Source organism: Teleopsis dalmanni, chromosome 1 (assembly GCF_002237135.1).
Source record: "Teleopsis dalmanni isolate 2A chromosome 1, ASM223713v2, whole genome shotgun sequence".
Classification (NCBI taxonomy): domain Eukaryota; kingdom Metazoa; phylum Arthropoda; class Insecta; order Diptera; family Diopsidae; genus Teleopsis; species Teleopsis dalmanni.
The window spans coordinates 117,388,174-117,401,808 of record NC_051846.1 but is presented as its reverse complement, the minus strand read 5'-3'; the positions used below and the strand labels follow the sequence as shown (position 1 = coordinate 117,401,808).

The following is a 13,635-nucleotide window of genomic DNA, read 5'->3' as shown; positions in this document are numbered from 1 at the left end:
GAGATTTTATATGAAAAATCACTTAGCACCGGCACACCGAAACGAGTAGTACTCTACTCCAGCGCTAAGTCTTTTTTTTTTAGAAGCCCATGGTGTTTCGACGCTAAGGCTAAATAAATCAGTAAAAGGTATTAAGTAGATTTTATAACGCCTTTGATGTTTTGACGTCTTTGGCTAAAAACTAATTGCGTAGCTTTGAAAAAAAAACCCTTTGATGTTCTGACGTCTTTGGGTAAAACTTATTGAATAGATTTTATAACGCCTTTGATGTTTTGACGTCTTTGGCTAAAAACTAATTGCGTAGATTTGGAAAAGACCCTTTGATGTTCTGACGTCTTTGGGTAAAAATTATTGAGGAGAGTCAAGATTAAAATAAATTATTAAAGAAATCTTTTTAATAAATAAAGTTTTTTTTTTTTAAAATAACAAACGGTCTTTTAACTTTCCTTGGTTTACCAGCTTCGAACTGGTCAATAAAACCAAATTTATTGCAACGACCCGGACCACGACTGAGTAATACCTCAGCAAATTTAAAACGACAAATCCGTGTCGTTACAATTGGCGCCCGAGCAGGGACTTGAGTTCGAGAATAAACCAAACAGGAAAGAAAACCAAGATTAGTGATGTCGGTGGATTTAAAGGTGACCAGTGACCAAGAATCTCGAAGACCTCCTACTCCCAGCAAGTCGTGGTTATACAACCTACGAAAGGATGAGCTCATCCATTACTTGGACGAAATGGAATTGGGTACAACCGGTTCTGTAGAGGAACTTCGACGCAGGCTGGCGGCATATATTGAGGAAGAGGACTATGATATGGCAAGAAGAGAAATGTTGTGGGAAAACACACCAAAACGATGCCAACAGTACAAGATCCTAACAACGAGGTGCAGATCGTACTCCCACCTATTACGCAAATCATGGAGCAAGTTAGGAAGTGGGCCATCAAGTATGATGGTGGTAAGGACCCACTTATGTTTATAGAAAGGATTAAAGAGTTGGCCGACGTATATGGTATTAACGTAAATCTAATGCCACGGACCATGTCAGAGTTATTGAGAGACAAGGCACTGATTTGGTATCGTAACAACAACGGCCAATGGAAACTATGGTCTATATTTAAGGCCGATTTTCTCAAATTCTTCCTACCGGTGCGATACTTCGAAAAATTAGAGGACGAGATTCGTGCCCGCAAGCAAAAACGTGAAGGGTTCAAGGATTTCGTCATCGTCATGCAGGACCTAATGGGTCATGCCGGCCTCGACATGTGTCAACAACTGGACCGAATTTATCGGAACTTTGGCACGGATTACCAGATGTATATTAAGCGTCGCGACTTCGCAAGCCTGGATGAACTAGTTGCGCTGGCCGAAGACTTCGAGATACTTCGTCTGGAACAGGAGAAATCCAACCATCATAAAGTTCGCGAAGAGCGTAACCACATTGTAAAGATCCAGACCGACAAAATAGTCAATCCCAACCACAGCGGGGACAGTGACTCCTACCGACAAAAACCCTGCACACATGACAAACAACCACTCTACCTAAAGGATGCCCAAGTAATGGCCACCGTACATTTAGATACTTATACGCTAGAAGCCATCATAGATACTGGTGCCTCACGAAGTTTCATCAGTCGGACACTTGCAGAAAATTTACAACTAAGAACTCGGGAATTTCGGACCGCTACTAGAATTCGAATGGCCGACAACACAACGCGTGATCTTACCTGGGGTGCAGAGGTAGCGTTACGACTAGGAGATGACACCATTCAAACACAGCTACTGGTATTAAACGGAAGTACAGACGACATAATTTTAGGCATGGACTTTTGCCAAGCAATTGGAACCACGATAACTACTGGAGGAGCGAGTATCACAGTAAGTGAACCAAAGGTACGAACATTGCAATTACAATCCACTACACTTCGGTTGACCAAAGGGGAAGAAACTGAGGAAATCAACAAAGGCTTAGCAGAGGAATTGGAGGGTTTCAGTAACATGTCCGGCGTATCAAACATCACTACCCATAAGATCGTGATGAAGGACGATCGCCCCATTAAGCAAAGGTACTACCCCAAAAACCCGGCCATGCAGCAGGTCATCAGCAACAAGGTTGACGAATTATTACACAAAGGGTGTATAGAGCCGTCGCGAAGTCCCTACAGTTCTCCTGTAGTACTAGTCAAGAAGAAGAATGGCGACTGGCGGTTTTGCATTGACTACCGTCAACTAAATAACAACTCAGTACCGGACGCCTAACCCCTTCCGCGCATCCACCGTATCTTGGACCGGTTACGAAATGCTAAATACATAAGCAGCATCGATCTGAAGGACGGATACTGGCAGATCCCAATGGATCCCAACAGCAAACCATATACTGCCTTCACGGTACCGGGACGGGACTATTCCAATGGCGCGTGTTGCCATTCGGTTTGCACTCAGCCCCCGCCACATTCCAACGGGCTCTGGACCAGGTTATTGGAGCTGACTTAGAACCACATGCGTTTGCTTATTTAGACGACATTATTGTTACAGGGACCTCATTGCAACATCACTGGACAAATCTGAAAAAAGTATTCCACAGACTGAAAGCTGTAAACTTGAAGATCAACATAGACAAGTGTGAATTCTTTCAGACGGAAACTAAGTACCTAGGCCACGTAGTAAGTGCACAAGGCATCCACACGGACCCGGATAAGGTAGCCGCGATTCAAAACTTGCAACCTCCAAACAACCTCAGACAGCTGCGACAGTTTATCGACATCGCGTCATGGTATCGACGCTTTGTACCAGACTTTGCTCAAGTAATACACCCGTTAACAAGTATGTTAAAAAAGGGAAAACATTGGAGGTGGAAGGAAGCACAACAAGAGGCATTTACCAGAATCAAAACCCTCCTGACCGAAGCACCCATTTTGACCTGTCCAGACTTCAACATAAGATTTTGCTTACAAACCGATGCCAGCAACATAGGTCATGGAGCAGTATTAACGCAGGAAATAGAGGGCCAAGAACGGGTAATAGCTTACGCCAGTAGACATCTCTCCACTACGGAAATAAATTACTCAGCCACGGAAAAGGAATGCCTTGCCATTGTATGGGCAATACGAAAAATGAGGACCTACTTGGAGGGTTACGAGTTTACGGTAATAACCGACCATCTAGCTCTCAAGTGGCTAAACTCGATTGAAAATCCTACTGGACGAGTGGCGAGATGGGCACTGGAACTCCAACTATACCGCTTTGATGTCTAGTATCGCCGAGGGAAACTTAATGTGGTGGCCGATGCTCTTTCACGCCAACCAACGGAAATACTAAGGTAGATCCAAGCAGATTCCAAGAGCAGGCATGAGGACAAATGGTATTAAAAACGGTTGGAAGAGCTCAAGCGTCATCCACAACAGAATCCCGACTACACTATTTGTAATAATCAATTGTATAGACATCTGCCCAAAAACACAATAAAGTACCAGGACAACAGTTGGAGGTTATGCGTACCCAAAACCCTACGAACGCGTATAATCCAGGAAAATCATGACAACGTACATGCCGGACACTTTGGGATTCGGAAAACGCTCACGAGAGTGCAAAACCAATACTACTGGCCGGGAATGTCACGAGATATTACTAGACATGTCAAGACTTGTGAATCATGTCAAAAATACAAGCCGAATCGAAATAAACCAGCAGGATTAATGCTATCAACCGTCCCAGACGAACCATTCGCTGTAGTGTCCGCTGACTTCATTGGACCATTACCACGATCTAAGTCAGGGAATACCATGCTATTGGTAATAGTGGACAAATTCTCCAAATGGACGGAACTCATTGCCATGCGTCGCGCCACCAGTGAAAATACCATCAGGGCATTTAGAAAAAGGGTATTGGCGAGATTCGGAGCCCCAAAGATTGTCATCACCGACAATGGGCCACAATTCATCAGTAATTTGTTCAAAGGATGGCTGGAGAAAATGAATGTGAAACACCAGCTCACCGCACCATACACGCCGCAAGAAAATCCGACGGAACGCACAAATCGGACAGTGAAAACCCTCATGTCCCAACTAGTACAGGAACAACACACCACGTGGGACGAACTGCTACCGGAGATCATGCTGGCGATCAATACAGCTTCGTCAGACTCCACAAAATACAGCCCGGCATATTTACTTCAGGGGCGCGAACCTAGATTACCGGTATTCTTTGACGAATGCACCCCTGGGAATGCCGAAGCCTCGCTAACACCGATCACATGAGCACACAAACTCCAAAGAGTATTCAAAAATGTCAGAGAGAACGTTCGGAACGCTGCAGACACCCAGGCACACTATTATAACCTACGGAGAAGAAATTGGAAGCCGCAACTCAACCAGATCGTTTGGGTGAAACAACATCACTTGTCTAAGGCTGCAAACGACTTCACCGCTAAACTAGCACCACGATACAATGGTCCATACAAAGTACAAAGTTTTATCTCACTGGTGATAGCACGTCTCACTCCATGCAAAGCAAGAAGACCAATCACAGCCCACGTTGCCGATCTTAGAGTGCACATCAGTGATAATATCAAAGAGCAAGAATAATAAGAAAAAAAACCCACGACCTACGAAATCGGGAAGCACCGTTAAGAAAAAATATAATCTTCAGCAAGCACCCAAAAATACATCAGTCAGTCTTAAACCCACAAGCTAAACACACGGATCAAAAATCAGCTACAGCATTATGTCAAGTAAAACAAAGAGCACAACAACTAAGAAGCCCATCGACGAAGATAAATTCGTAGCAACCGCGACAAAATGTCGCAAACAAATAGAAGCGCTTAATGCCGCTAGGCCACGCAGCCAGTTATTACCGGAAGCATCGGAACCATCCGGCCAGAAGCATAAGGTGGAATATGCAAGGAGAATTTCCGTAGCACCATGGAAAAACGGTCAACCAACGCCCCGCCAAAAGGCTATAATTTTGTACAAAAAACCAACACCTCGTGTGAAAGCGGTGAAGGGCCCAGTCACACTACACCCAAGATGCTACCAAGCGACCGCATGGAAAAAGGAAAAGTCGACGGATGGCGAACAAAGTCAAGCAACCTAAAAGAAGCCGAGACCCCTACAGAAACATCCGGTAACATGCTCAACGAATTAGATATTGCCGCACTAACCGACGAGTTACAATACAGCGACAATAACCTGATGGACCTGCTAAATCGAATGGAAACACCAGCACCTGCAGTCATCGATGACGTCTTGCAACAAATTCTAGCAGGACAGGTACAAAACGAGGTTCCCAGTACGATACCACAAGCGAAAGAGCCAGATAACGCCATTAGCAACATCGAGGTAATGATTACAACCGAGCAACCAAAGTGGCCAGAGGATCTGGAGAATGAGATCCAGCGACTACTTCCATATCACCGACCCGGACAGCAGACAAAGTTCCGACGCACCATCAATAACATCATATATCAAGTACGGATCAGCCGTCAGGGACAAGTCGCAGTGAAGACGGTGCCAAACAACCCGACCTAATGACTCAGTCACCCCCAAAGAAGAGGGGACATATAAAGTAAAATTTATTTACCTTAAAATATGTATATGCATAAATAAAAATTTACTTTATATATATATATTTTTATACGAAGTTAATGTTTATATGAAATGAATTGCTAGACATAAGTTATTTTTATACAAAATTAATGTTTATATGAAATGAATTGACTATATTTAGGCTAGAGTTATTTTTAGAATTTGTTTTGAATAAAAGAAAACAATAGTTATAAAATTTCGTCTACGTAAAAAATTATTTAAACAAATAAACAAAGCCAACCGCGAACATACGCACACACGACAAGCAAAACAAAGCCAACCGCGAACATACGCACACACGGTAAGCAAAACAAAGCCAACTGCGAACACACGCACACACGACGAGCAAAACAAAGCCAACCGCGAACATACGCACACACGACAAGCAAAACAAAGCCAACCGCGAACACCCGCACACACGACAAGCATAACAAAGCTGACAGCGAATTATACTTGTGCGTTTGTGCGTGCAATTAAGCAAAGCAAAGTGTCGTATATAAACAGCGGAGATTTTATATGAAAAATCACTTAGCACCGGCACACCGAAACGAGTAGTACTCTACTCCAGCGCTAAGTCTTTTTTTTTTAGAAGCCCATGGTGTTTCGACGCTAAGGCTAAATAAATCAGTAAAAGGTATTAAGTAGATTTTATAACGCCTTTGATGTTTTGACGTCTTTTGCTAAAAACTAATTGCGTAGCTTTGAAAAAAAAACCCTTTGATGTTCTGACGTCTTTGGGTAAAACTTATTGAATAGATTTTATAACGCCTTTGATGTTTTGACGTCTTTGGCTAAAAACTAATTGCGTAGATTTGGAAAAGACCCTTTGATGTTCTGACGTCTTTGGGTAAAAATTATTGAGGAGAGTCAAGATTAAAATAAATTATTAAAGAAATCTTTTTAATAAATAAAGTTTTTTTTTTAAAATAACAAACGGTCTTTTAACTTTCCTTGGTTTACCAGCTTCGAACTGCTCAATAAAACCAAATTTATTGCAACGACCCGGACCACGACTGAGTAATACCTCAGCAAATTTAAAACGACAAATCCGTGTCGTTACAATTTTATTTGATCTGCTGCTAATTCAAGTTTATCAATATGACTGATTGAATTCAGTCATTGATCCTCCTTACTAGCTAAGGATAGTGTAAAGAATGCCCAGTTGATACACTTACGTGCAGCTGGCGAATTTTTATATAAAATCTGGCCCGGCAGTTCAAAAAGAATATGTTGGTGATCAGATAAAAAAACCTCCTTTGAGACCCTTCAATTAACAACGTGTTTGGAGATAAATTGACTAGAAAGAGTAAGGTCAAGAACCTCTCTTCTAATGGCATTAATAAAAGTGGGTTCAGAACCATTATTCAATATGCTGATGTTATTACTACTAAAGTATTCTAAAAGCATTTGCCCTCTTCTATGTATGTTAGTACTACCCCATAAGGTATGGTGCGCATTAGCGTCGCAACCAATTATAAATTGTAAATTGTTAGATTTGCAGTAACTTACCAAGTCCGTGACTGCTTCAGGTGGTGCTTCATCTGCATCGCCGGGAAAGTAGACCGATGCGATCACGATCTCTCGTGTTCCGCACTCCGTCGGGACCTCAAAAATGGCCGACACCAAGTCCCTCTGGATGAAATCTGGAATTGGAATACAGTTAACATTTTTGTTTACTAGTATAGCATTTCTAGGCGATTCTATATCACGTTTATATATGAACTTACTTGATTGATGTTGAAGGCCTTTTATATGCCCACCGACTGTCCATGGCTCCTGGATAAGCGCTATGGCCAGTCCTTTTGTGGCGAAGGTCCTGCACAAAGTAGCAGATGTTCCTTTCGAGTGGTGCCGATTCGCCTGTAACACCCCTATGGTGCTCATTTCAGTTGGGTTTTATTAAGAGAGCGTTCGGCTTCCTTCTGAAGTCGATCGTGGCCCTCTTTCCTTCTGGCGCTCTTTTGGAGTTGTTGATGCTCCACCCACAGGTGGCCGCATCGAAAGCCTTTTTTGAATGGCGGCTCCACTAGTAGTTATGGCCTCATTGGGAGTCACAGTAGACGTAAGTATTGATTGTGGGACCACGTGCTCCACTTTCTGTCTCTCCGTCCTTGTGATCTGGAGTTTGTTTGGAACCTTTTGTTTTGGCCGTTGTGGCTGCCCCTCCTTTGTCATACTGTTAGCTTTAAGCAGTAGCTTGACATGGCTGAAGCGATATGCTATTCTACCTCCACTCTGGATCAGTGAGTTCCAGGATGCATCGTCGACAGCAAAGACGATGTGGAGCAGTGAATTTTCTGCGGTCGGCTGTAATACTTTCCAGGTGCTTGCTTTAATCCTGTTCTGGGCCTCAATTGTAAGAAGAACCTTGGTGTTTTCAAAATCGCAACTGTGTGGAAAGTATCCTCGCACCAGGTGTGTTTTTGGGAACTCCGACTCTTCAACCACTTTGGCGCCTAGTTTAGTCTTTGTTGCAATAGCTGCCGCATTTTTACGGACCCATTCAGCCGTTTGGTTATTTGTGCACACCACCATGATTCATCCCGTGCGAGGGAAACAACCTTAAAATTCTGGTTTAAACTCGTCTGACGTCAACTCTATGGCAGTCTCAATTATGGCCTCATGTAGCTGTGCAATCTGTTCCCTGTTTAGGGGGCACTTAGCCAAATCAAAAGGAACAAATCCTAATTTGATCCCCTTGGCCTGACTTGCTACTTGGCTGAAAGAGGGTTTACTCGATCCCTGAATCGAGGTGTTCTTCTTTGGTTTCTTACCAGCTGGCATGACCATGTCGTCAGGTAAAGCCCTTTTAGCTGGCGCACGAGTTGGAAGTTTAGACACCATGTCTAGGGCAACATCCCTAGAGTGTCCCTGGCTCATGTAAGCCTTTAACCTCCTCTTCCGCATTGAGTTCAGTTTTACAAAACCCTTCTGGTCATGTAAACTGATCCCTTTTATACAAACATTGACAACAGTAGCACCTGACTGTTCAGAATAGACTGACTCCATCAATGTCAATAGAGGCAGCATCAGGCCCTTCAGTTTCTGTGCTGCTAGCATCAGTATACTGTGGAAAAAAAAACATTTTCCACAGCGTGTATATTTTTGCAGAATCAAAGAATCATTGACCTGTGACACAACAGTCGACTGGTCGTTGTTAATTCCCTGCCTGACAGCAGTAGTGTTTGATGCGATAAGGGTAGCATCATTAGTTTGTTTATTAGATGTATCCATATGATATCCCACGAGTATTAGGGAAGTATAAAGTCGCCATCGGCAGAGCCCATGACATGGTATCCGCAGTTTGCTATTAAGGTCATCACTAGCCCCGTGACCAAGTTCCTACAGGCATAGCTGTTCCACCGTAGATTGGGGGGTTGTTCGGGTCTCATTCATACATTCACACATACTACACCATACATCCTTATATAAAAATTTTAGACTAGGGACAAAAACTATAGATTGTTTCATATCTTCATTCAAACCCAGGGTGTTTTCCTTCACACCGCCTAGTTGCTGGCGACCATAAAACCAGCAGAGACATGAGCTAACTGCTTTGGGGTCATTGATCCTACAAACAACGAAACTTTCATTAAAGGCCGATCGATTGACTGATGAACTTAATGAGTAGCACAAAAACGCAAAGACTCATCTGGTCCCCGAGACGCTAAGATGTTATAGTAGCCATTCGGACCACGTCAGTCAGCCTACATAAAGTTACTACTACTATTACACATGAAATTACTACTACTACTACTACATAAAATAACACAAACACAACTACGTGAAAACATAGACTACATGACAACAAGCACTAACACAGCAGAGGAGCATGTATACGTTTTATTATCTCACATAAGTGAGGTTTCATATTGCAGCAGTCTGGCTGCTGGCATATGGCTAAAGTCAATGATGGGAATGTGCTGCATAGGGCACATTCACAACACTGTACGTTAACCATTTAATGATATTTTATATGCACCTTAGTATGCATTTATATAATTATATATATATAAAGTGTATACATGTTACACCCCCTTTTTTTTTGGTTTGGGAATGAATTTATTTATTATTTATATTTGCAAAATATTAAATATTTATTAATATCTACATTAATTACTGTATAAAATTTTTATTTTTGTATGTATTAAATTAAATACAAAAAAATTTTAGTTTAAAACTTTGTTCATATATTATTTATTTATTGTCTTTTTTTTTATTCTATCTGTAATTATTATATTATTTTTATTATCTTTATTAACTATTCTATACGGTCCGTTATATCTATTGCCTAACTTATGTCCAGCTGGATTACTAATATATACTAAATCTCCTATATCTATCTGTATTTTATTAGAAGTCCTATCGTAAATTATCTTATTTCTATTCTTATGCCTATCTATTAAGATGCGTGCTCTTTTAAGTGCAATCTGTAATTTATACTTGACTTCTTTATCATAGACATCTATATTGTAGTCAGGGTCTACCTGGCCTTCTTTTAGAAATTCATAGATGATTGGCACCTTACCGAATATTAATTCGTAAGGGCAGTAATCATGTACTGTTGAGGGTGTGGTATTGTAACAGTACGTGTAATACCTAAGCCACTTGTCCCAATCATCTCGTTCGCTCGAAATGTAATTTCTCACATATTCGTTGAACGTTCTGTGATTTCGCTCCACAGTTCTCGCGTTTAGTGGTGATACTCTGTAGAAGTTGTTGATTTTATATTCAAGAGCTTTAATAGTTGTCTGAATAGTTGGTTATTATATTCAGTATCCATATCAGTAATTACTGTTTTCATGAGTATGCAATTTTCGAATATTGCCCTTGCAACTACCATCGCATTTTTGCTTGTAGCCGGAATTGCGATTAAATACTTTGTTAAATCACATATCACTGTAACAGCGTATTCGTTGCCGTACTCAGTTCGCGGTAAAGGAACAATGGTATCTATCACCACTTTGTCAAACGTATTTTGTGGAGTTGAAGTCAATATCATAGATTGTTTGATATGTCTTGAGATTTTATTTAATTTACATTTATGACAGCTTTTAACATATTTTCGAATGTCTGCTGTCATATTTTTCCAATAAAAGTATCTACCTATTTTGGTGTTCATGCGTTGGATTCCTGGATGACCTCCAAAAATTGGATCGTCATGAAACTTTTCGAGTATTTTAAGTTTCTCGTTGTCGTCTATTATTTTTTTTAAACATGGTAGAAGAGCAATTTCTATTTGCTTTCTTTTGTTTGCTATGTCTCTTAAATTGTTTATTTTTATTAAACGCAATCAAGATTATCATCTAGTGATGCAGGTGAGTGCATCCGCTTCATAGTTATCTTTTCCCCGTAGGTACTCAACAGTGAAATCGTACTCCTCTAAATCTAATCTCATTCTTGTGAATTTAGATGATGAATTTTTCATAGTAAGGAGGTACGATAATGGACGATGGTCGCTTCTAACTAAGAATTTTGTACCATATAATGGGCGGAAGTATGTTATCGCCCAATGGATAGCGGCTAGTTCCTGTTTAATTGTAGATTTGTTGCTTTCACCTTTGGTGAAAGATCTTGAAGCGTATGCAATAGGGAGTTGTATCCCATTGTACTCTTGAGAAAGTACTGCTCCACATGCGAATTTACTCGCATCTGTGGTTATACAAAATTGTTTTTGAAAATTGGGATATTGCAGTATTCTGGGACTTACCAATGCATTTTTGAGGTAAATAAATGCATCGTCACATTCTTTATTCCATTCGAACTTCACATTTTTCTTGCAGAGTCTCGTTAAAACGCGTGATTGTTCTGCAAAGTTAGGAACGAATCGTCTGTAATAGTTGCAGAATGCAACGAATCGTTTAATAGCATCTGCATTTGTTGGTGTCGGATAATCTAAGATAGTTTGAAATTTACTATCATCCGACAAAATGTCTTTGTCTGTACCGAAAAATGTACAGAAATGCTTGTTGTTCGTGAGTTAAACCTGAAAATGCTATTGTCATCATTCGTTGGAATGAATTTGGAGCAATTTTTAACCCATATGGTAGACGTTTAAAACGGAATGATCCTTTATCTGTAGGAAATGACGTAATATCCCGTGAATTTTCATCTAGTTCAATTTGATGGAAACCAGATGTCAAATCGAGGCAAGAGAAATATTTTGCTCTGCCTAATTGGTCAAGAATATCATCTATTCTTGGCAAAGGAAATTTATCTGCAATTAGTTTTTTATTAATCCCCCTATAATCTACAACTAATCTCCATCTCTTGTCAGATTGTCCATTTAATGACTTCTTTGGTACTAACAGTACAGGACTGTTATACTCAGAAGTTGATGGTTCTATAATATTATGTTTAATTAATTTATTTACTTGCCTGGTTATTTCATCTTTATGGGTATATGGTAGTCTGTAATTTTTTTGATATGTTGGCTCTTTTGTTTAAAGCGCAACTTTTGTTTGTAAAAGTTATTAACTGATATAGATTCTGATTCAAGTGCAAATATATCTACATATTTTTTGCACAAGTTTTCTAATTTTGTTTATACAAAAGCGGGGAAATTTTTCGATAATTTTTCCAACTTTATTTTATCATTGGTTATTGGTGGTTTTGATATTACACTGTAATCGTTAAGATCTTCTGTAATAATTTTAAGATTTGGTATGAAGGCGTGTTGATTGGTAGTGTTAATTATACGTACGTTTACTTGTTGTTATTGTATTTGCTACAAAACTACCATTTTGTATTTCTTGATTGGGTATAAATATTTCTTCGTAGAAGGAATCTGTAACAATGGTTCTAGAAACTTCAGATCTCGCCGGAAGTGAAATTGAGTTTATTCTGAGGTTATTTACCATTGGTATGGCCAGATGTTGAGGGAAATTATATGGTCTCAATATTAAAATGTCTTGATCTTGTTGATATTCAAGGATACAATTGTATTTTTTAAGAAAATCGAGCCCAAGTATTGCATTCGAGAGAATGGGAAAATCATCATCGACAACATGAAAACTATGTTGTATTAGCATGTTTTCAATTTTGAGATCTGTTTCAACTTTTTCTAAAGTATATTTTATACCATCTCCTATGCCGTTAAAGCTTATTATAGCATTCGAATTAATGCTAACTTTTTCTATTTCTTTCTTTTTAATTACAGAAATATCCGCACCCGTATCAATTAAAAATGCTGATACTTTATTATTTAGTGTGGATCTAGCTAAAATGAAATTGGCAAGATTTAAATTAATATTATATATTTTTCTGTTGATGTTTTTAATTATTGAGCACCTGGGGTGCTGTATAATACGAACATTTCTTCTGTTGTTCTGGTAGTTATTCCTATTATTAGGATTATATCCGCTATTACTATTATAGCTGTTCCTTTTCTGCCCGCGTGTTCGAAATTGTACGCGTCCATTTGGTTGTCCACGTCTATAGGATTGTCCGCGTCTACTTCCGAAATGTAGTATTGCGGATGTTTGACTATTTGATTCCGTGCAGGAGTTTACGAATTTTTCTACCACCTCACTCATGTTGTTGAAAGTTCCCGATTCTATTACTAGTCGAACTCTTCGTTGCTAGTATTTTTTATTATCGCCTTAACAGCTGCCTTAGTTGAATAAGATTCAGCTAGCGTCGGTGTAAGTCCATCCGAAATATATGCACACTGTAGCTTTTTTGTAAGCTCTTCGACTTCCTTGGCATATGTATTCACCGGTTTGGAATTTTGACGAATATTCATCAACTTTGCAGTGATGACATCAACGGATTCGCCTTTAACTCTCTTCTTTAGAGATTCTATTACTTGTGGTATCGTCGTTTCTGATCCTGTGATCAGATTTATTGTTGCTCCTTTTAGTTTTGTCCACCGACTGTCCATGGCTCCTGGATAAGCGCTATGGCCAGTCCTTTTGTGGCGAAGGTCCTGCACAAAGTAGCAGATGTTCCTTTCGAGTGGTGCCGATTCGCCTGTAACACCCCTATGGTGCTCATTTCAGTTGGGTTTTATTAAGAGAGCGTTCGACTTCCTTCTGAAGTCGATCGTGGCCC

The 13,635-nt window shown here is 40.1% G+C and overlaps 1 protein-coding gene across 1 annotated transcript; it reads right to left on the bottom strand.

Moving 5' to 3' along the window:
- Positions 1–7,482: 7,482 nt before the first annotated feature.
- Positions 7,483–8,118, bottom strand: LOC119665689. The gene has a single exon (XM_038074920.1). It carries the CDS (start codon positions 8,116–8,118, stop codon positions 7,483–7,485), a length of 636 nt encoding a protein of 211 aa, XP_037930848.1.
- Positions 8,119–13,635: the final 5,517 nt, after the last annotated feature.